The 24,975-nt window shown below is 36.7% G+C and overlaps 3 protein-coding genes across 4 annotated transcripts in view; 1 reads left to right on the top strand and 2 right to left on the bottom strand.

Moving 5' to 3' along the window:
- Nucleotides 1-22,071, top strand: part of LOC131996869 (interference hedgehog-like) — a 63,368-nt gene extending 41,297 nt beyond the window's left edge. Inside the window, exons 2-8 of one of the 2 annotated variants that reach the window (XM_059367041.1) lie at nt 1,672-2,183; nt 5,192-6,151; nt 6,243-6,375; nt 14,888-15,547; nt 15,707-15,886; nt 15,955-16,115; nt 19,213-22,071. In XM_059367041.1, the coding sequence (XP_059223024.1) occupies nt 1,767-2,183; nt 5,192-6,151; nt 6,243-6,375; nt 14,888-15,547; nt 15,707-15,886; nt 15,955-16,115; nt 19,213-19,761 (3,060 nt within the window). In that variant the 5' untranslated portion in view covers nt 1,672-1,766 and the 3' untranslated portion in view covers nt 19,762-22,071. Of the gene's footprint in view, nt 1-1,671; nt 2,184-5,191; nt 6,152-6,242; nt 6,376-14,887; nt 15,548-15,706; nt 15,887-15,954; nt 16,116-18,816 lie in introns of both variants that reach the window. The other variant, XM_059367040.1, reaches the window with a different exon arrangement.
- Nucleotides 7,918-11,950, bottom strand: LOC106081411 (regulatory protein zeste). The gene is made up of 4 exons (XM_013243333.2): nt 11,647-11,950; nt 11,108-11,559; nt 9,143-9,588; nt 7,918-9,087 (listed from the first exon to the last, which is right to left on the bottom strand). The coding sequence occupies exons 2-4, from the start codon at nt 11,437-11,439 to the stop codon at nt 8,216-8,218; spliced, it is 1,650 nt and encodes a 549-aa protein (XP_013098787.2). The 5' UTR covers nt 11,440-11,559; nt 11,647-11,950; the 3' UTR covers nt 7,918-8,215.
- On the bottom strand, nt 14,271-14,879 carry LOC106081412 (selenoprotein BthD). The gene has a single exon (XM_013243335.2). The coding sequence runs from the start codon at nt 14,796-14,798 to the stop codon at nt 14,397-14,399; it is 402 nt and encodes a 133-aa protein (XP_013098789.2). The 5' UTR covers nt 14,799-14,879; the 3' UTR covers nt 14,271-14,396.
- Nucleotides 22,072-24,975: the final 2,904 nt, after the last annotated feature.

Below are 24,975 nucleotides of genomic sequence, written 5' to 3'. Positions count from 1 at the left end.
TCTATATGGGGGCTATATCAAGATATAGTCCGATATAGCCCATCTTCGAACTTAACCTGCTTATGGACAAAAAAAGAATCTGTGCAAAATTTCAGCTCAATATCTCTATTTTTAAAGACTGTAGCGTGATTTCAACAGACAGACGGACGGACATGGCTAGATCGTCTTAGATTTTTACGCTGATCAAGAATATATATACTTTATAGGGTCGGAAATGGATATTTCGATGTGTTGCAAACGGAATGACAAAATGAATATACACCCATCCTTCGGTGGTGGGTATAAAAATGGAAAATGTTGACAATGGGTGCCAAACAAAATAACTCCGTGAGAGCCAATTTGCCAAACCTCATCGAAACTTTTAGTGCTTCTTCGAACGCATACATGTCTTTTATGTAGGCTTTAAAGAAAAATTAAGCAAAAACCTCCAAGGAAGCTGCCCCACGTTGGGCGCCAGTTCTCCATTTTAGGCTTTTATCCATTACTTAGACTTTAATCATGCATGAAATGGAATTTTTATCGAATACTCTTGGAATTCCTCAAACACTTCCATGAAAGTTATGCGTAGGATTTATTTTAACGCAAATCCAGATATGTCATTCCTTCTCACCATCGTAAAAACCAACCAAATTCTTGTTATCTTCTTCAGCCCCCTTTGATTTGGTTCAATAACAACGATTTATAGCCCATGGTTAGAGATATTTCCAGAAAGAAATCCTTAGCATGACATACAAACAGGTTGTTTTGCAGCAGCCTATCGCTCCCCAGCAAATGAAAAAGACAATCGTAAATTCAATTGGAAAACCAACAAAACAAGGGTAACACATGAAAATCATTCCGACAAAATAAACTCCACCTTAACATAGCGAAAAGTTAAGTTAAGCAACTAGTTGAAAATGTCCGCAAAATACGAAAAAAAACATCATGATCGCCTGTTCAAACTCTTGAACACATGCTGTGCCACTGGAAACTCTGTGGCACCAGCATCGTCATCAGCTCTGGCTTTTTGTGTGGCATCCCTTCTGAAACAGGCTGGGATATTTATAATCGCGCTACGACCAAAAAAGAAGAAAATGTTGTATGTGCTCAATCGCATATTTATTGATCTCTTAGACTTATGGCAACATACAGCAACTGAGACAAGGATTTAAAGTGACTGGCCTGCGCTTTTCTTATGGTCGAGGAAGAAACAAAGCAACTTACGATCCAATATCGCTCCATATGTTATCCTTGGTAAATCTAGCTATAAATTTTGCTCCACCAGTAACTGGCCACGGAATCCAATGGGCAGTAGTCATAGCAGTAGGGGAGAATATGTTGATGTAAGTTGGGCCACTAAAGCTGGCATTGGAATGTTTTGGGGTTTTGAATAATGATGATCATTGCAACGTCATTATCGACATTCGACCAACAGAACTTGGCTCGATGTTGTGCCGTTGTCGTCCATCGATAATTCTTTGGCTATTCGTAATTCTTGTAATGACAACTTGGCCGTTTTATTTGATTTATGATCAACGAATTGACTTTTCGTTTAGTTTTTGCAGTCATCTTTCCATTCCAATGGACAGATGTTCAAAATTGTAACAATAATTTAATGGATTTCGTGTTTTACCTTTTCAATTCATTTTCTTTTACTCATTTTTTCTGTCTGTCTCTCCTTTTTTTTTGCAGTTCAATGTAATTGGAATTTAAAGCAGCGTAGAAGAAAGAAGTCAACATAAAATTTTTGCAAATTTTATGCGCCAACAACAAAAGTGACAAGCACAATGTTGCCGACAACAGGAACAGCAACAACCACAGCAGCACCAGCACCAGCACCGCCAACTGCTTCTACGACGACAACATTATTTCATAAAAACACCTGCTCATCATTGCTGCCGCCTTTTGTTCGAACCTCATTATGCTCATCTTCCGGCGGCTTTTTTGCCTTCTCGCCACTATCTGTCATCGTTAAATCTGTGATTTTCTTTTTGGCCTTTGCAACAAGTGCCTGCCTTGCCTCTCAACCCCCCACATTAGGGGTCCACTTTGTGCGATCTCCTGAGTCAGCGGTGGCACCCAAGGGAGATGAGGTGGTCTTTGAGTGTGAAATGAATTTAGGTCCCGAACGTTTAGAGTGGAAATTTCGTCACTCCAGCAATCGAACGGCAGATGGAAGTCGATTTATTTATCTATCCAAGGAGGTAAGTTTTGAAAAACGAGAAAAAAGGGGTGATGTATTTAAACAATATGAGATTTGTGAAAAGTCAAATGGTCGAATCATCAAACAACAGTTTTGCTAAGTTCGGCCGGGCCGAATCTTATACACCCTCTACCATGGATCGCATTTGTCGAATTCTTTTCCCGGTATCTCTGTATCACTTTAGGTTCTCATTGCTTTGTCTGATTTAGCGGATGTCAACATTCGCAAGTTATTGGGCTTTTGAAAGCGATCTGGATGGTTCAACGGTAGGAACTGTTGTTTTGCCCAAAAAGTAATTGCGGATTTTTTAAAAGAAAGTAAATGCATTTTTAATAAAACTTAGAATGAACTTTAATCAAATATACTTTTTTACACTTTTTTTCTAAAGCAAGCTAAAAGTAACAGCTGATAACTGACAGAAGAAAGAATGCAATTACAGAGTCACAAGCTGTGAACAAATTTGTCAACGCCGACTATATGAAAAATCCGCAATTACTTTTTGGGCAACCTAGAAGGCATCTTCCTTCTTCTGTTCTTGTGGTATCACAATGGAAGAAAACGTCTAAGTGAGTCTGATGGCAGTCTGGCACTCAAACCGAACCTAACCTAACCTTCCCGGTATCTCTTTTTAGGCAAACAAAGGATTAAAGAAAAGAATTATTATGCTATAAGAGCTCTACCATGATATGGGCGAATTCGGATCATAATTGAATTGAATGTTGGAGACCATACATTGTAGAAGTCATTGTGTTTAATTTCAGCCAATTCGAATAAGAATTGCGCTCTTTGGGGGCTCCAAAAGTAAAAAAGGGGGATCGGTTGATATGGCAGACGTTTCAGGCTATAGACAGATTCAGACCATAGTTAAAGGTCATGGGAGAAGCCTTTGTACAAAATTTCAGCCAAATCGGATAATAATTGCGCCCTCTAGAGGCTCAAGAAGTCCAGCTCTATCAGTTTATGGACCGGTTTGAACTATACTTAACACAGTTGTTGGAAGTCATAACAATTTGGCACAGTTGTTGACAGTCATAACAGAACGCGTCATGCAAAATCTCAGCTAAATCGTATAAGAATTGCGTCCTCTAAAGGCTCAAGAAGTCAAGACCCAAGATCGGTTTATATGGCAGCTATATCAAGTTATGCACCGATTTGAATCATACTTAGCACAGTTGTTGGAAGTCATAACAAAACACGTCATGCAAAATTTCCGCCAAACAGATAGGAATTGCGCCCTCTAGTGGCTAAAGAAGTCTAGATACTAGATCGGTTTATATGACAGCTATATTTTCTATAAAATTAAATTTTTAACAAAATTTTCTATAAAAATAAAATTTTCTATAGAAATAAAATGTTGATGTATTCTTCTTATATATAAAAATCAATTTTTGTTTGTTTGTCGGTTTGTTTGTGTGTCCCTTATACACTCAAAACCGGCTGAACCGATTTTCTTGAAACTGAAGGGGAGGCGGACCCTCCCCTTTACCCTAATTTTCAGAAACGCCAGATCTCGGAGATAGGTGGTGCGATTTAATCTAAATTTTGTGTGCTCTCATATAATACCCCAAACATTAAAATTTGGTATCCAAATTTCGGATGGGGTACCTAGGGGGGCTGCCCCACCCTAAAACCTACCCAACATATATTTAGACCAATCACGGCAATATGGGACTCAAATGAAAGGTATTTAGGATAAGAAAACTTATCTGATATCCAATTGTCGGATCAAGTGCTAGGAGGACTACCCCGAGCCCCAAAATGCCCCTAAATCGGACATATTTTCCGACCATGGCAATATGGGACTCAAATGAAAGGTATTTGCGAGTAGAATACGAATCTGATATCCAAATGAGGGACCACGTGTGTGGGGGTCCACCCATTTCCCAAAACACTCCCCAAACTGGACTTATTTACTGACCATGGGAATGTGGGGCCTTAATAAAAGGTATTTGAATGTAGAATACGAATCTGATATCCAAATGTGGGACCAAGTGTTTAGGGGAACGCCCCTTCCCAAAAATATCCCCCACAAAGAACAAATTTACGACCATAGCAATATGGGGCTCAAATGAAAGGTATTTGGGAGTAAAGCACGAATCTGACATGAATATTCGGGAAAAGTGTCTATGGGGCCACCCCACCCCCAGAACACTACCCAAATAGTAAGTATTTGCTGACCATTGCAATATGAGGCTCAAATAAGAGGTATTTTAGAGAAGGACACGAATCTGATATATATTTTCAAGGCCGAGTCACTGAGTGGCCGCCCATTCCCCAAAACACCCCAAAGCCGGTCATGTTTGCCGACTATGGAAATATGGGGCTCAAATTAAAGGTATTTGGGAATAGACCACGTATCTGATATCAAAATTAGGGGCCAACTGTCTAGGGGGCGTCCCACCACCATAACAACCCCCAAATAAGACGTATTTGCTCACCAAGACAATTTGGGTCTTTAAGAGAGTGGATCTAAATGTTTATAATTTTTAGGGCCAATACCCCAAACCGGACATATTGTATTTGCAGACTTTTGCAATAAAGAGTTTAAATGAATGGTATTTGAGATGAAAAAACTAATTTGATATCCATTTTTGAGGCCAATGGCAATATGGGGTTCAAATAAATGATATATAGATATATGAGAATGGAGCCTATGTTGATATATTTTCAGGGCTAAGTGTTTGGGGGGAGGCCACCGTAGCGCAGAGGTTAGCATGTCCGCCTATGACGCTGAACGCCTGGGTTTGAATCCTGGCGAGACCATCAGAAAAAATTTTCAGCTGTGGTTTTCCTCTCCTAATGCTGGCAACATTTGTGAGGTACTATGCCATGTAAAACTTCTCTCCAAAGAGGTGTCGCACGCCGTTCGAACTCGGCTATAAAAAAGAGACCCCTTATCATTGAGATTAAACTTGAATCGGACTGCACTCATTGATATGTTAGAAGTTTGAGTCTTTACTGCCAGAGCTTTTGCCCACTTTTTTCATTTTTTTTCTTTCTTTTTTTCAGAGTGGCTACAACATAACCAACGATGAAAAGAATTCCAAATTACGGTTCGTCGTGCAACCCGAGACCTTGGGCGACTATCAATGTGTAGCCTGGTATGGCTCTGCGGCCATTGCATCTCTGTCAGCTCGTTTGACTTTGGTCTCTATATCGATAGACAATTCAAATGGCTACTCCCGTAATGCCATACGCTGGAATGTGGCCCCGAAAAATCACATATTACTGAGATATGGAACGGTCTCATCCAATCCTGCTGCCATATGGAGTTTTTATCGCAATGGTGAAAAAATACCACAATCAGAAGTAATACCAGCAAACGGTGCCTTAGTTCTGAACACTGTGACAGCTAAAGATTCAGGCAACTATACCTGTTCGGCCATGAATCCCATAACAAGTCAAGAGGTTAAATTGCCACAACGCATTGATTTGAGGGTGGACTATAGTGATCGCACCCCACCCTATTTTTTGACTCAGCCACCAACGCAGGTGACAGCTAGACCGGGAGAAACGGTGGTCTTGGAATGCCCTGGTGTAGGTTCACCCCCACCCGTAGCTGTCTGGAGTTCACCCAATATTATCAATATGAATAATAATAATAGGACGCGGTTATTGCCTTATGGCCTACAAATTGTCGATGTGGTGCCTGAGGATCAGGCACAATATGTTTGCCGTTTGGATAATGGCATAGCCCCGGCCTTGGTACATGGCATTAAATTGAATGTTTTGGAAAAACCTTCTATACTAAGGGGTCCAGCTCTTACTTTGACCAATGAAAGTGATACACTGGAACTGGAATGCTCAGCTGCTGGAAATCCTTATCCAGACATTTATTGGCTGATAAATGATGTGGATACCACCATGGATCCGGAAATGCAACATGATGGGCGGCGTTTGGTTATACGACATGTGCAGAAACGTCATGCGGGTATAGTGCAGTGCTTTGCCAAAAATGAAGTGGGAGAGGTAAGACAGAGTTTTGAGAAATATTTGGTTGTAATGCAGTGAAAGAGGGAAATTTTTATTTTAAATATATTTTGTTTTTTTTTTTTTTTAGGTTAGCGATGCCAATCTTTTGAAAATAAATCCCAGACAAATCCATGGTTCTTCAGCTTCGGCTGCTACCCCTAGACCCAGATACGAAGATGTGGGTGGTGGCACTAAGAAAGGTTCCCGCAAGAAGCATAAGCGTAAGTAGACACACTTTTTATACCCTACGCCACCACTGTGGTTGTATATGTAGCATACAACGGTCAATTTCAATTTCTTGAAAAGCCAGTACATGTTGATCAAGTCAATGAGCAGACAAGTTGGCATTGGCACGCTTATTCGGCTCGGCCTTATTGCTCGTCGGTGGGTATGGGATCTTGCCATTGTCAAGCTCGAAAACGCTACCATAAAACTTTAAAAAGAATTGTCTATAAAGCGTGCAAGTTAAGCTAAGATGGGGACAAAATAGCAACGCAAGAAGTATAAAAGAGAAAGAAGAAAGTCGATTTCGCAGAGCCTATTGTATTCAGGTTATAGTTGTAGCAACCTGAAAAGTCTATGCCCACCCATCCATGTTACCTGGAGCGTTTTATTTAACGTCCTCATATCTGTGCAAAGTTCCATAAAAATCGGTCCAGAGATACCGGGCGCGTCCACAGGTTGCGGATAGTGTAGCTGCAACGGCAGTCTCGGACAACCAGCGGTGTCGAGCGGAGAGTCCCAGTGAGTGGTCGGGCGGCACCGGCTCTTGTACGAATACTGAGTGCCTATGATGCTCGTTATGACAAGGCGATTTATTGGCGCCTTTAAATAACCAATGGCCACCCTGTTTCGCGGCGATCGGTCCGGGGGACCAGAACGAACTTGCTCACCTACATGAACTTGACGAGGTTCGCCACCTCCACATGAAAATGAGGCTACAACAACAACAACTAATTATATACTCAAATTCTGCAACACCTAACACGATTCAGCATCATCAGTTAATTTTCTTTGGGTGAATATATAGCTTATACGTATGTATTACAGCTGGGAAAAATCGATGGTACTATCGATATTTTATATTTTTCTGACTATCGATAAATATTTTTTCTATCGATACAGAAGTTAAATTTTTGGCAAAACTAAACAAAAATAAACGATGCGAAACTGAATGTGTCCTATAAGATACATTGCGCATTTAGACAGCATAATTTTCATCCCATTGGGCTTACATTTTGGACAATGATTTTCTCATGCCTTCCATTAAACATTATTAAATTTGTTATTTTTTCGAAATGTGCATTGATATTGCTTCTATGTAAATCGATCTCCAGATTTTTACTTCGTTTTTACTACGTTTGAAATTTAGGTGATGGGAAATTAACGATAGTATCGATATTTATTATTAGAAATATCAATCCCATGGCAGCCGGTTGTACGTACCGGATTGACCCGATGGTCATTGGCAAGGGGTGCCGCCTCAGTGTTGCGATTATCGATCATTTGCCAGCCCAAGTGTGTAGATTTTATTGCCTAAGCTGAAGCCAACATGCCTTGGCTATTCGGTATATAATTTTGAGAACATAATGTTAGGCTGAAGCATTTTTCTATCATCTTCTTAATTTCATTTTTATTAAATATTGATTTGCATTAATTTTTAATATTACATGTCATATTAGAAATTTTGGAACTGTTTTCCAAACCATCAATATTTACAATTTTGTTTTAAATATTATTTTCATAAATATTGAAATGAAAATTTTTTTATTACATGTATGAGCCGAGCAGTTTCATAACTGAACAATGGTGATAATGAATAAAAAAAATGCTTATGCTGCAAATAGACACACAATTGGAAAACGTTTCTTCTTTACAATATTACATCGTATAACATTAAATTTAAACACTTAAAGCTAAAAATTAATTGTTAACCTTACTTAAAAAAAGAAAACAAAAACATAATACATTTACAAATATGCAATGCTTGCATGTCCTGATCAAACTTGCTGTAAAAAGCCAGTAGGACAAGTAGGTTTTGTGGTGATGATGATGTGAAGCTTAGCTGCTTAGCGGCGAAATGTCTTTGCGTAAATGCTTTTCCTCCTCCTGCAGTACGCGAATTTTCATTTTTAACTCCTCCACCTGCAGGCGATGCACCTCACGCAAATGTTTCAGTTGTTCTTGGGCATGAGTCAATTCGATTTTCTTGCGTTCCAAGGCAACCTGTTGCTCCTTATAACGCAATTCAGCCTCTTTCATGCGGAAGTAGCTGATTTTCTCCTCGAAAGCATCATTGGTGGGGTTAGAGCTAGTATGACTATTGTTGGAGGCGTTGGTGTTGGCTGTGGGAGGAGGCGGTGCTGTATTCACTGTGGGCAAGTTGGGTGCGGGATTGAGGTTAGCTAGATGGGGGGTTGCTACAACATTGGCCAAATTATTGGCCGTTGTAACTCCGGTGGCAGCACCCGTGGGCAAGGCACTAAATGTGGTACATGTAAAGGTAGGCGTGGCTGTGGCAAATTGTGTGCTAACGTTGGGCGGTGTATGCAATTGCATTTTCACTTGCTGTTGTTGTTGTTGTTGTTGCTGCTGGTGCTGTTGTTGGGCTGCGGCTACAGCAGCAGCCGCTTGCTGTTGTTGATGTTGCTGTTGGGCTGCTGCCACTGCTGCCGCCTGTTGTTGCTGCAATACCGCTAATTGTTGCTGCTGTTGTTGGGCTGCAGCCAACTGTTGTTGTTGCACCGCCGCCAATTGGGCTTGTTGCTGTGCCTGTTGGGCCTGATACTGGGCCAAGGTAATTTGTTGAGGTTTGATTTCACTAATAATCTGTTGGTTATAGCCATTCGTGGTAATGGTGGCCATTGTATGCTGCTGCGGTTGATGATGAGGTATTGTAATGCGTGTGGGCGAAGGTATGGTAATTTGGGCTCCTAAAATAAAACAAATGTCATAAAATTATTTTCTTCGATTCCATGTTAGTCTTACCTGAGTTATCGGAGGGATGTTTAATTTGTAAAATAATCTCTTCCCTGGGCCTAGCGGTCTTAAACTGTAGGAGATCATTGAGTGTTAACTTTTCCGCTGATATCTGATCGACACTTATTTGTTGAGTATGTATAGTGGCCGCCTGTGCTACTTGTTGCTGTAATTCCTGTTGCTGCTGCTGCTGTTGTTGTTGCTGTTCCGTTTCCAAAGGATCTTCATCTAATTCTGAGACATTATTGCCTTCCATTTCCATTTCTTCAAAGGACTCATTGTGTTCATTATTCTCAGAGCCTTCAGTGTTGTGTATACTGAACTCTGGCTCATCCTTGATGACATGATTGACAATATGTTGTTGCTGCTGTTGTTGTTGAGAATGGTCGTTATTGTGATGATTGTTGGAGGTTTGTTTATGGCCAATAGATCGAAAGGGATATTGTTTTCGTAGTCTGAAGGGGAAAGTAAACTTATTATTAGATGTAAAAAGACAAGAGGAACTAGAAACTTCTAGTCGGGGTTTCACTAGTTAACATTAAATTAAAAGCAAAAATTAATTACAATGTAGAGAATTTAAAAAAGATATAAGAAGCTAAAATGTTTCATCCATTAACACACTTTTTCTTGTAGCTGAAAGCACAGGCATACCAGCTGAGCGTTATTTTATATGGCAACCTTTATGTGTTTTTCTTATATGTAAACAAACCCTCAGTGAAACACTGAACATACTCAAAATGATAAGTACTCAACTACTTCTGTCAGGTCGCAGAGTGAAAGGCAGAGATGGCAATTTGAATGCTTAACCTAGAGCGCGCACAGACAGGGTGAAGCTTCAAACCAAAAATGTAGTCCCAAAAGGAATAATAGTGCAAAGTGTTTCAATTGTCTTGACACCATAAAATGTTTCAAATTATTTTTTCCCAAGTGCAAAACAATGTTTTCGAGCTGAACCAAACATTTGACAATATTGTACTTTGTTTGGCCCAAAACAGTGCCAGCACAACACTGACTCATCACCTTCAGTTTTTTGACAGTTATTGTACCTCAACAAATTTTATTTGCCATCCCTGTCGAGAGTGTACAACAAATTAATATGTCTCACTCACAACTGTACTCGAATGAAAAAACTAAAAGAACGAGAAAAATGGAAAATAACTACAAAAACGGCAGGCATACACAACGAACTCACACTCGACTCGTGTGTGCAATTTTGTATATACATTTAGCCAGCAGATGTATATTTGTGTGACATAAATATAAATACACAAGCAGGCAGGAAAGAAAACCAATTATTTCTTAACAATGGATGGATGGCATGAAAGACGGCGGCGCAGGAATCGAACGAATAAAATGTATTAGATGAATGGGCAATCGGTAAAAGTGAAATGTGTGGCGCAAAAAAATGTTTAGAAACACAAGGAGATAGAATAAAATATATGAGAGGCAGCGGCGGCGGCATGAGGGCTAGCTGCTATTGTTGTGAGTAATAATTTGAGGTTTGTTGTGAGTATTTTTTGTATTTGAAAGACAGCTTTGCTAGTTTTCAACGAAAAAACAACAACAAAAATCTGTATGAGCACAAAACATTGTCAACTGTATAGCAGTCATGGTTTCGGGGAAAATGTATACAAGCGTAGCCACATATTTTGCATTTAAGTGCACTCATGGCGTATAGAAAAAAAAACACCCAAATATCTAACCACCCACTGATGAATGCACTCTCATTCATAAGAACCCAAGAATTTGTGTGTTTCGAAAAGTAACAGGTGCATATTCAGCCAAGGGGAGGTAAATGTGAGATTTCTCTGAAAGCAAACAAAATGCAATTGCTTGCATGTGCCTATTCACGGCCGAGATATGATTTGTGGATGTCGTTGGAAATATTTTTCTAAAATAGTTCTAATTATGTTGACAACAAATTAGCCAATTGTGAGGATGGTGATGATGATGATGATGATGGTTGGTCATTACCTTGCATTCAACCAGAACTTTTGTATTTGCTTCAAGTTGCGCATCTGCATAACTCCCGGATGTGAATTGAATTCACGCACTATCTGCTCCCAGGCATCGCGTATGGAATATTTTGATCTTTGCTTTTTGCGAAATTTTATATCAATGACCTCTTCGTGTTGATGAAACAGACTGTAAAGTATATCCTTTTCTTCTTGGGTGAAGCGGGGTGTTAAAGCCATTTGACATTTGCCCGAACTGCCGGAACCACCGGCTGAGCCTGAATTATTATTGGCTGTGCCATCTTCCACGGTAATTGTCACTGTGGTTGCCTGAGTACCATCTGCGGACATTATGAACTGGTATCCTTTATTAACAATAGGAATTTATTTTTGTTGTTTATCTCTTGGTGATTTTATTTGTTTTTCTTTTTTCTTGTTGTAATGTTTTTTTTTACACCATATACGATAACACTAAGCCATGAAGAAAAAAATCAATTATTTCCACTCTAATTTTATCTCACTCTTATTTTCACAAAACATTCCCTCTATCTCACTCACACTCTTTCCTAGAGTACTATTTTTCTTCGTGGTGTTTCTTCTCAACACACAACCATACAAAAAACTCTTGACATCAGAATTTTTCTTCTGCTATGAGGTTTCTCACTTTTTCAGCGCCTTTCGTTTTATACAATTATTTATAAGTTATTTTTATAATTTTTAACATTTTCCACATTTAGCTTTTGCTTCTTTCATCATAATTTTTTTTTCAGTTGGAGGGGATTTTTTTCCTCCCTTTTGACAACGGCGCGCGCGAATTGTTTTTAGTGAATATTTTGCTTTCCACTCACTTTGCCTTTCAGTCTCTTAATGAGACGGCTGTGCAGTGAGTCGAGTTTTTCAGCTGCCAAAACGAGTCGGCTCTGCAGCTGTGTGAGTGAGTGTGGCATATGTTCAGTGTCAGAGATGAGAAAGTAAGGCAATGACAAAAGTAGTACAAAACTGTACTGAAAGAAAAATGTACATACCTACAAATTAGTAATTATATGTTGTGGCCAGTGTTGCCGATTTTGGTAGGTTTTTATTCTCTTGGTAGGTTGGTAGGCTGACCTCGATATTTGGTAGGTTTTTCCAACATATAAATTCCAAGTTAATTACCGAAAAAATCGCCGGGGATGAATCAAAATCAGTGCACAAAGGGTCTCATTGCTACAAATTTGAAGAAAAAAGGGCGTAAGTTCTGATATTGACCGTAACTGCTGGTACGAGTTGCTTTTTGTGAGATCAATGCCTTCAATCGGAAAACAGGGCTATGCCGAAGCTGCATAAAAGTATGGTCGGTCAAATGTGGTCTATACTCAAAGTTTAGCGATAAATGCATCTCGCTGTAACGGTGAAAATGGCAAGTAAAAGCGCATTTCTGGGCTCAAACATTTAAATCGGTAGATCGCTTTACCCAAACACGTCACGGTTGTTCATTGAAATCTGAGCAAAATACTACTTTATGGACTTAATATTAGGCCATCTTGAACTTAAGGGTGTAGAGTGATTACAACCAACAGACAGACGGAAATGTCTGGACCCTATATATAAATAGCCTTTGTAGCCTTGAAAATGAATAAGTTGATGTGTTCCAAATGGAATGCCAACTTTTCAGTGGTTGGCATTCCATTTCGTGCAAATCGAACGTAGTACCGGCCTTAACAGTATGCAGCATACTGCACATCCACGCATTATTCTTCTCTCTTCCCTTAATTTTCTTCGTTAATTTGTAATCTTTGTACATGATGCATTTTAAAAGAGTTGATAGTTTATCTACATCCATTTACCGTTTGTGTTTTTATCTGTTAACATTTTAACTAGTTCATCCCTATCTGTTGAGACCGGTTTAAAAAAATGTTATTAGGTGTATAGGCTGTGTGCCAATTAAAAGCAAAGTTGGACGAGTATGGTATGTAAAAATATGACGTTTGGTGTGGTGAATAAATTTTGAGTACACCAGGGGTTAGTAAGATTTTTAACAGAAGCAAAGCAGAGTTCCATGTAGCTTGTTGTGAAAAAACACGTAGGTCTAATTCAATTTGCGAGCGGCGATTACAAGCCGTTAACACACACATATTTATTTGTTAATAAGATCATTTGTTAAAAATATATATTTTGACATTGTCATTTGAAAATTGGTGATAAATGCTTTACAGTTGTAAGAAATTGGCAAAATAAAATGTATTTATTTGAAACATTTGCAACCTCTGTGTGAAATATTTGTTGGACGGTGTCGGCATCAGCAATCATTCGGTTTTTTTTATGTCAATGGTACAGTAAATGCAATAAATTTCGATTATTTTTATATAGCTTGGTATGGTTTTGCTCCAGCAGTGTCAACATTTTGAAAAAGTTATCGTTTGGCACAAACGAAACCCCAGAGCATTTTTACATTTCAACATAAAAGATTGCTACCGATTGGCACAGCTCCATAACAAAAGAAAAAAAAATGAAATGAAGGGCTATATTGCCATATTGGTTATATGTCTGGCAAATTCCGTTTTATGATTATCGATATTTTATAATTCAAATCGATAAAAAAAAATTATCGAAATGTGCAATATAAGGACCGTTAATTCATTCAATTACAAAGCAACGAAACAGCGATAAATATCTATTGCCTTTTTGTGGAAAATATCCAAATCAACTTCAAAATGTCCACAAACTTCTTTTGTGGATCTGTTTCCTAGGAAGGTAAGGCTTTTTGTCATATTATTGTAAATTAAGAATAGCAAATTTTTCCCAAAGCACTTTTTTTTTTTTTTTTTTGGACTTTAATCGAAATGGCAGAGTACGACTCTATATGCCAGGTTGTACTTCCGAAGTTGGTGTCCCCACCAACTGTAAATTAAAACACGTGTATTAAAAATACAGAATTAAAACCAATGTACAGTTATAACTGTACTGTGTATAACGATGACTAAGCATCGAATCCCGAAGCGTCCGCTTCAGACGAATTCTAAATGCAAAGTGTCCCAAAGCACTTGTGCAAGCAGTAAACATACAAATAACCAGCCAATGAACGAACAAAATCAGCGCTGGGACGTCAAGTGAGATCTTAATAATCCAAAACAAGAGGTTCAAAGATTAATGTTAAATATTTCAGTTTCTGTTCATCGCGAGAGAAAGTAAACACAAAAGAATAATAATTGTTTTGTCTTTATTCGATATACAGGATTTTATAAGCAACAATCAACTTAAAATTGTTCAGTACCCAAAACAATGCGAGGACCTCATTGTCATTCCAACCTCAAATTTCCACATTTGCATTAATCATCTTCGCCTCTTTGCACCACATCCGGATAGAATTTCTTTAAAATTTTGTGTATTGCCGGCATAAGACTTTCAAAATTGGGAAACTTATCCCGTCTCGGTGGACCCTTATCTAAACCGGACCATAGATTATGTCTTGAGGTACGAGCATTTTGGGAAAACTCTATTTCGAATGAACCCGGACGAGGCTCAATTTTTCCATAGCCATTGCGTATTAAAACAAATTGCCTTGTTGATATTTGAGATTGAAGAAATTTAAGAAACTCCTCAGCTTTAATGGCGAATATGGGACATTCATGGGTGTGTTCGATATAGACAATGGAACGAGTCTTTTGAAAATGGACATCCGAAGACCAGTCCACTTCCCGTTGACCTTTCTTGGATTTTATTTTGGGCATTTTTGAGATTTTTTTTTAACAGAAAATTTTTATTTTTTGTTCAGTACTTAAATTTTTGTTTATTATTTTGTTTTCTCTTTATATTACAGCTACCATGGTGCCACCTTCACGTCCCAATGTCACTCGTTTATCCGATGATTCGGTTATGCTGCGTTGGTATGTGCCCAAAAATGATGGTCTACCCATACAATTCTTTAAAGTACAATATCGCATGCTGGGCGATGCTTCGCGCAAAATTCCCCGAGAAAATTGGCAAACCACCAATGATGACATAGCCTATGGCAAACGTAATACCGATATTAGCAAGAATTATACAACATCAGTGACCGGCTTGAAGCCAGATAGATTTTATCGTTTTCGAATTGTGGCTGTCTATAATAATGATGACAACAAGGAAGGCAATACATCATCGAAATTCTTCTTGCAACGTGGTGATGCTTTGGATTTATCTAAATCGAATTTACCTATACCAGAACTGGCACGCATTGAGGCTTTATCCGAGTCGGCAGTAATGCTGCAATGGTCATTGCCTACTGCCGCGGCCACATCACATATAGATGGTTTCTATGCTTACTATAGGCCGGCAGCATCGGCTGGAGAGTATCAAAAGGCTACAGTAGATGGTATGCATACCAGGAAATTCAAAATTGATATGTTGGAAGCTGGTACAGCCTATGAATTTAAACTGCAATCATTTAATGACATGGCTGCCTCGGAGTTTAGTGCTATAGTACAGGGGAAGACAAAAAGTAAGTTCAGTACTTAATATAAACTATTTAAGTCTTGACCCAATAAAAATATGTGTTTAAGGGAAAATTTATATAATCCTTGGAAGAATTTATTAACATTAGTAGTTAAGCAATCTAAACATTATTATATTATCGTTTTGACAATTTATTTTTTTTTAGAATCAGTCACCACCCCAGCTCCTACGCTGCCCGCTGTGGTACCAGCCACCAAAGCCAATCAAGAGGACAATTCAATATTTCCCGTAGTTGCAGGAGCAGCTGGAGGTGGCATACTGTTATTAATAGCCACCATAGCAGCTTGTCTGTGTATGAAAAAGAGAAAGAATTCTCAAAATGAAGGTATATTTAAAATTCTTTCTATTTTAAAAATTGTTTTTTCGAAGATTTTATTTTGATTTTAATTATAGATGAAAATAAACCCCAGCTGGATCATATTCAAGCTGATTTTGTTACACCTCAAGTACAAGTTTTGGGTGTCAACAATCATCATAAGGGCAATCATCGTTTAAATGGAGTATTACCACGCATGAATATAACCCCAAATCCTTTGGCCCAAGAGGCCGATAAGGTAGGTTCATTGACAGTATTTCAATACGAATACAAATTCTTTAAATTTCCCACACACAAAAGCAATATTAGAAGCACTCTACTATAAACTAAAGGAGAGGTTTTTTGGTAAATCTTTTTCTAAGCCCACTAAAAGCAATGAAGCACCTTGAAACTTTATGTTATAACTCTTGAAACCCCTCACTTATTTATTTTTAAAAGTTGTTTTGATTTCGTTTTCTTATTTTGGTATAGTGGGTTTATGAGAAAGATTAATTTTGCCTAATTTTTTATTTTCAATGTAAATTTAAAATTTCAATATTATGGCTTTTGTAATTTTTTCATTTTATTTATATCTTTTACTTTTCACTTAAAGGGGTTGTATGTATTTGCTTCCACGGCTGTCTTCTAATTGGTGTTTTTCCTGGCATTTCTTTAATAGCAAAAAAAGTCACTTACTGGATATTTAGTCTGAATCTATTGAACTGCTCTTTCAGCTTTTTGTACATAGTTATAAGACTAAGTAATTGCTAAAACATATACACATCTACTTAAATTAATTTATTAATTTAAAAATGATACCTTCCCATAGCCTTAAAAGTTGTGGCTAATTTTAGCAAATTTCTTTGTATAATTATTTTTATGCAGAACTAAAATTTTTATATTCCTATTACTAAAAAATGTAATTGTAGTATGATTATAGACTTTATTGTTAAAGATAGTATGATTGCAGATTGTTGTTACAACTCAACCTGTTCTTAAGTGTCTACTCTAAAACTTAAGGGAAGTTCAATTTATAATAACAGTCTGCATTCAGACTCATTTTGATAATTTAAGCCTTCTAAGAAACTACAATGAAATTCTTTGGCTGCAAACCTGTTAGTCATCATGTGGATTATTTGTAAATTATTGTTAAGGATGTCCTCTTGTCTCTTGCTACTTCAGAGACCAGACCCTTATTACCTAAGTCTTCAAAAGTTCGATTGGAGAAAAATCTCACATTAATCTATGTTTTCGTGTAACCAGTACCGGAAATTGGAGGCCACCGTAGCGCAGAGGTTAGCATGTTCGCCTATGACGCTGAACGTTTGGGTTCAAATCCTGGCGAGACCATCAGAAAAAATTTTAAGCGGTGGTTTTCCCCTCCTAATGCTGGCATCATTTCTGAGGTACTATGCCATGTAAAACTTCTCTCCAAAGATGTGTTGCACTGCGGCACGCCGTTCAGACTCGGCTATAAAAAGGAGGCCCTGTATCATTGAGATTAAACTTGAACTCAGGCTGCACTCATTGATATGTGAGAAGTTTGCCCCTGTTCCTTAGTGGAATGTTCATGAGCAAAAATTGCATTTGCAGTACCGGAAATTGGTAGAGAATGTGTTCAATCATTCCCAATTTTTTTTCTTTTTCCGTTCCCCTTGTCACTTAGACGCAAGTGATGTATTATTGCAATTACCCGCCAGCATACCACAAAAATCCAATTTGTTTCGTTGAGAGATGCAAAAATGGGTGTGATAATCTCTGCCATAAAGCTTTGGAGACTTGGACACCTGTCTGTCTATACAGGTATCTCTAGATTGCAATTTGAAGAGCTCAAGCCCTTTTTCGGACTAAATATTATGTGAAGACATTAGTCTTTAGTAATTAAAGTTAATAGCTTTTAATGCATCTTTATTCTTAGTTTACTTCTCAATCATAAGTGGATAAATTCAGAGTGAAGTGACGTGTGTCTCCTCAGGAACGTTATTCTGCCCAGAGATTAGAATTTACCAACTGTCCTAATCATTTTTCCTGGCATAGGTGAGAATTTCTCAGCCAATTTCGTTGCGTTTAACCCGTCGCATTGACAGTCTTTACAGAGTTTCATAGTTTACTTCTCAACCATAGTGGATAAATTCAGAGTGAAGTGACGTGTGTCTCCTCAGAAACGTTATTCTGCCCAGAGATTATAATTTACCAACTGTCCTAACCATTTTTCCTGGCATAGGTGAGAATTTCTCAGCCAATTTCTTTGCGTTTGACCCGCAGTGACAGTCATTAAAGAGTCTCATGAAATATTACCAGACATAAGGGCGTTATTAAAAAGTGATGAAATCTTAAAATTTTGGCAAACCTTAGAAAAAAATATCTTAATAATCCAAAAAAAAAATAGATCTTCCGAGAACTCCTTATGTACATCCACGAACATCCTAGATAGAACTTTAGAAAAGTACTGCCCTGATAAAATCTTCTAACGAGAAGTTTTCAAGAGTTGAAATACTCCTTACCGACTGCATTTTAATGACGATGTTCCATGATGAGCTTAAAATTTGAATCGGACAGCTCCCATAGATATGTGAGAATTTTCCCCTTGGTCATTAATGGAATATATTTTTAGGCAACACTGCCAAAATAATGTTTCCAGTTCTTTTGCATTATAGGTAGGCATACTAACCATGTGCCCAGGGATTGCCTTACAACAGGTTAAGGGTATTTTAATATTTTTTTTTGAAACTCGATTATTTAATACTTCTTTTTTATATAACAATTTTTACCTATCGCTTCTTTGTAAATACCCTCAGAATGCTGTAAATAATTGTTGTGCTTTTTTTTAGATCTTACCCCTCTCTTTCTGCATAATAGACTTTGTATATTCCAATATCAGTAAAACAAAAAACAATCCCTAGCCTAACCCCAACCAGATACTAGCCTAGACACAGATATATTCGCGTAATTTTTTCTAGAATCGTAATGTCATGGAATTGCGCTTTATGAGCAACACCAACAGCGCCAGTAGTCCGGCCAACAGTAACAGTAATACAAACAGCAATAACAGTTGCCACAACAGTCAGGAGAAACTAAATAGTTATAATGCCGAAGAAGCCCCACATACACCACCTCAACGTTCCACCTCATCGTGTGAAACATTAGAGGCTGTAGACGGCATAAATAGTCCTCTAACACCCAATGGTCTAGATGCCGAATCGCCGCTCTCTAAACCTTTGCCACCATTGCCAAGCAAAAATACCAACAAATTAGCAAATCATACAACTCCTTCTTCGTTAAAGAACAATACAGCATCGCTTTCAAAAAGTAATCATCAAAGTAAATCATCTACTAATAATCTAAATAATTCACAGGCTCACTTAGCATCCCAAGGCATACATCATGCGCAGCCCTATTATCAGACTCCTCCAACACCTACCATGATGAATAAGCGGGACTATCAGCAGCCACCGCCAGTGCCACCTCATCAAAACAACAATCATGCGCCCATGATGAATCATCATTTGCCGCCCACGGGTCATCATGCTCCCTTGACACCTAGCATGGAACAGCAAAGGCGCACCCTGGATCGAGGGGTGCGCAATATGAATTACAATCAAAGTAATGGCAATGCCATGTCACCGCCTCCACATGATGCTGCCTTGAATATGGATGGCATGGCCACCAGAATACCTTCACTAAGAAGAACACGTCGTACTTCGGGAGGTAGTACCAACAATGCACTGAATGCCTTATCGAATAATCCCAATGGTGGCTTGGGTATACCCATTGCTGTCAGTGGCAGCCCTCGAGTACAAAGATCACCTATGCCCGCCCGAGCAGCAATGATGAAACAGCGTTCGCGCTTGGGCAGTCACAATGACAATATATCTTCGGGCAGTTTAAACAGTATTGAAGTGTAGTCTTCTAACATAAAGTAAAGGAGTCTTCAACAAAAATTGTCTACGAGTATGAGTTTTAGAGAAGTGTAAGTTATAAGAACAATAGATAATTTTTAATTTAATAAGACAATTAGTTATAAGCTATAGAAATCTTTATTTAAGTTAATTTTATAAGGTAAGCCTAATTGTGTAAAATCCTAAAAAAATATGCTGTTATGTCTTAGGTATCACAGATTAAATATAAGTTGTATATACATATTCCTATTAATGTGAGGTGATATAAGAATTTGTAGTTTACAGCGAAGAAAGTCCGGCGCATAACTTTTCAACCATTTCTCAAAATTTTCAAAAAATGCGAGTTTTTCATTTCCATTTTGAATTAAAATTGTATACATTTTTAATTCTGTACGCTATTTCTCTCAAGGGGGAGAAAGTCGACTTTTGTTGGCAAATGTGTATAGATCTTATATCGCCTCTACACACATCATCGAGACTTTTATATTTTGAAGATCATATTAATTTTGAATATTAAACAACTCGAATCCTATTTGTAAAAGACTTAAATCCCATTAGTTAAGTATATGTCTGAATAGAGCATGACAGTATGAAAAGCTCAAAAGATAGTCAATCTTATATGACTATCTTTTGATAGCGAAACTAAAATTCGAATATTTTATTACATACATATATATTTCATTTTATTGCATAATAGTGCTTAAACGTATGTTGATATCTTAAATTCATAACATGGCAATATTTTTAAGATACCAGTATAATGGGTCACATTATATTTGCACACAAAACATCGATCCTTTTGATGGCAAGATGGTGATTTCACCATATGGTTTTTATGTTGTTGTGTGAGACAACCTTTAAATAATTCAGCCATGGGTGTTGTCCTATCTTACCATATTCGGTTCGAACATCATGAATCCTGCTGTAGCTCATTATTCAAAATAACAGCGATATAGGCTTTAGACCCTCAATCGGAAGATCCGTCTTTAAGGCAGGTATATCTAAGTATGGTCCGATATAAACCACACCCAAGTCCTACTTATCACAGACTGCACTTTTGTACTTTTGTCCATTATTGTTAAATAACAACCTTTTAGAATAATTTTACTTATTTTATGCCAAATAAGTCGTTTAAATTAAGCGACGTCTGCCCACAATTTAGGCAGCTAAGTTATGCCGCACGCAAATTGTTAACCTAAACGCAAATGAATTTACAATTACTGACAAGGGACTTTGCTCAATGAAACGTCAAAATTTGCTGTGCTGCCAAAAATCTTACTGGCCCTTGGGCTACTCAAAAATTATTCACCACACTTGACGTCATATTTTGACTATCCCCACAACTTTGCTACCATTCGACACATAGTCTTAACAATAATGCCTCATGAAATTTATGTTGCAGTATTAACAAATGAAATTTGCAACACTCTCAACTGGTGTGAATGGTTGAGATGTTTTCCATAACTACAATACATTAGCAAAATTTGTCAGTGTAAACATAGCATTAGTTCAAAATGTTAGGATAATGAAGTTATACATATATATTTGCCTCCACAATGGGAATTTAAGACATCAACATATCGTATTTTCAAAAGCAAAATATTGAGGCTTAACATTTTATTTTCTAATGCCGAAAGCACATTATAAAAAATGAGCACAGAAACGAAATAATAAAGAAATTTTAAAAAAAATTAGTTTTCTTATCGAATGTATATAAATAAAAATTTATAACTAATTTTGTATAGACTCTTTAAAGTTAGTTAAGTTAATTTATAATTTAAAAAAAGTAATCAAAACACAAATTATTTTTTTAAGAATCCATGTATGAAACCAATAACACAAATCTATTGATCATTGCCGTCCTGTACATGTTTTAGTTGCACAAACACATATATTTGTCATTGAGTTTAATAATATTTAATTATTTTTTTTTAATAATCGGGTGTGTTCTAGTAACTACTTAAATTTTTCCCGAAAAAAAACAAATTGTAATTATTACATAAACAAAAACAAATCTTAATTTCTTATGATGAAAAACTTTTCCCAGCTGTATACATTTGTGGTGTAGTAATTTTTAACTTAAACTCCGTTTACACTGCTCATTAAATCCGGATTAAAGGCTCTCGTCAGCTGATTTTATTAAGGGAAAGCAGTGTAACGGGGTTTTAATATGCTTTAAAAATGTTTTTCATCCCGTAACTTATTCCTTTAGTATTTTTTCTTTTTTTGTGAATACTTGGTTATAAAGCCAAAAAATATTATTTGTGAGCTTGCATACGAAAATATTTTTTTAAAAATAAATTTAATAAAAAATGTCCAGACCTCACTATTGATACAGCTGGGTCTGAAAGGGTTTATTCAACAAATTCTATGATGCAAATTAATGAAATGTTGACGCTTTATTTGTGTAATAACAAATAGTTTCAACAGGGTGAAAGCGAGAGTGAATCCTAGAACGCGCCAGAATGTTTTTAGTCTATTAAAAGATTATCTAATTAAAAAACTATGGTATATATTATTTGTTAATAATTAATTACAAGGTTCATGTAAAGTGAGAAGTGAAATATTTATTTATTTTTAATTATGTTTTCCATCAAAAGCGTTAGGGCCAATTTCTCAATAACTGGTTATTACGTATGGTATTGTTAAGTTTATTTTATGATTTAATGAATGAAATTTGTTTTGTGAAAATTATGTGGCATAGCAGTTTTTTTATTAACACTAAAAATTCTAATCAGCAATTGAGAAACCAGCCCTAATGTCTTTAATATAAAAGGACACAGTATGACAAAATGCCCTCTGGTAATGCAAGATATTTTTGACCAGATATATTTTATTATAAAATCTTCATAAAATATACCGTTTTTAAAAATTCTAACCTTTTGGTGAAACCCATTGTTTTAAGAACAGTTTTTACTGTTACGTATGTAATGTACAAATTTTCGAAGATTTTTTTGTCATCTTGTTCTTTAAGTTTATTTTTAAAATACCATGCTTCCTGCTTCAAGCAACAAAGGCCTTTCTTTACTATATTTGTAATACAGATATACTGATTATTTTTTTGTTAATTTTTATTTTAAAAATAATTTTTAATTTAAATAAATGACATTATAATTAAAAAACAAAAATAAAAAGAAAATAATTTAACAAAATTTAAATAAAAACAAAATGAGGTATTTTTTTTTTGACAATCTTTAAAGTAGAGAAATATATATGTATAAAGGCTAAAATGAATTAGTAAAAGGTAAATGTATTGAGGCAAAAATTTAAGATTGTATATAGACATTATAATAGTTGTTTAAATTTCTCCAGAAAACCTCCAAATGAACCAAATTTCGGATGTCAGACACACTTCAGTACAAAATCTGAACTCTTCCGACAAGATCTTGCCGAAATCGTTTCGAGTTCTGTTTGATTTCCTAAGGGATTATTACAGTACGCAAAGAGTTCTGAACGAGTTCTGAATTTCTTTTTGAATTTTTCGTCCAACAATCCGAAATGACTTCTGAACGATTTCTGAAGTGCTTGTCTGTATGTGATTGTCTTATCGTACGGGTTTTTTTTAATTTTTCTTCCGACACATCGGAAAGACTTCTGAAGGATTTCTGGACTTAGTTTGTGCATTTGTTTTTAACGCTAAGAAGGAGAAGAGCTAGACCCATTGTTAAGTATACCGATCGACTAAGAATCACTCCCTGATATGATTTATCTATGTCCGTCTGTCCGGCCGTCTGTATATCTGTCTATGTATTCTTGTGATCAATGTACAGGTCTTATTTATTGTCCGATTGTCATGAAATTTTGCGCTTGTCACTTTTTTGGCCCAAGGACAATAGCTATTGACTTTGAAAATCGGTTCAGATTTAGATATAGCTCCCATATATATCTTTCATCCGATATGGAATTTAAAGGCTGTAGAAGCCACAATTTTAATCCGATCTTTACAAAATTAAGCAAGACGTGTTTTATTTGACGTTTACATATATGTGCACAGTTTCGTCAAAATCGGTTCAGATTTAGATATAGCTCCCAAATATATCTTTCATCCGATATGGAATTTTAAGGCTATATCAGCCACAATTTTTGTCCGATCTTTACAAAATTTATCATGAGACGTTTTATTTGGTGCCCAAAACGTGCGCATAGTTTCAATAAAATCGGTCCTGATTTAAATATAGATCCCATATATAAACTTTCATCCCATATGGAATTTTAGGGCTATATCAGCCACAATTTTTGTCCGATTTTTCAAAATTTAGCATGAGACGTTTTATTTGGTATCCCAATATGTGCGCCAGGATTCACTAATAGAAGGTTAGGTCACATGCAAAAACACAAAGTGGATAGGCCCCATAAACATCATTAAGGATGTCAAATCTGACGATTGAAAATGTCATCATATAGGAGAAAACGTAAACAAAGAATGAATGTAAAAAGAGAACAAGTTGACATCCTCAATGCCAAGTACTGCCAAATATTAAAAAAAAAGTATATCGGCTGATCGCTTGGCTTAACCTTATTCAGTGAATCCTGTATGTGCGCATATATATATTTTATTTGTTTGTTTGTCTTTTTGTGCTTAGTTTTACACATATTTATTTGTTTCAAACGAATTTTTTGAAATTTTGTTCCGACAGTTCTGATGGAATTTGGAACGATGACTGAACTCTATGTCGGATTTTCTGTTATCTTTTTTTGTGCCTGCTTTTTTGTGACACATTTTTTTATCGTTAGAAATTTTTCCCGACAGTTCGAAAGGAATTCTGAAAGATGTCTTAACTAGTTATCGAATGTTTTTGTCTTTTTAGTGCTTGTTTGCTTGCATATTGCTGTTTGTGAACTGTAGGATATGACGCTGAGTGCCTGGGTTCGAATCCTGCCGAGAACATCAGAAAAAATTTTCAATCGTGCTATGAAAAAACTTTTCCTTTTCGGACATGGCTATAAAAAGAAGATTCTTAAAGGAATGCAAATTTGCAATTTGAACCGTCGGAAAACACTTTCGAATACTGTAAGAATTCTTTCAGAATTTGTTTAGAGACGATAAGACAAGTCGAATTCTACAAATTTTTATTCTAGAAAAAACATTCATTTTTTAAGGAACACCCATATATGTACTTTCGGTCAGAAATCGATAAGACAAGTCGGAGAATACATCCGTATCCCTTAAGACTCAACATTTGGTCAGAAGTCTTAACGATAACCCTAAATTTCCTTCCG

The sequence above is a fragment of the Stomoxys calcitrans genome, chromosome 4 (assembly GCF_963082655.1).
Source record: "Stomoxys calcitrans chromosome 4, idStoCalc2.1, whole genome shotgun sequence".
NCBI lineage: Eukaryota > Metazoa > Arthropoda > Insecta > Diptera > Muscidae > Stomoxys > Stomoxys calcitrans.
This window is presented reverse-complemented; position numbering and strand designations above follow the sequence as displayed.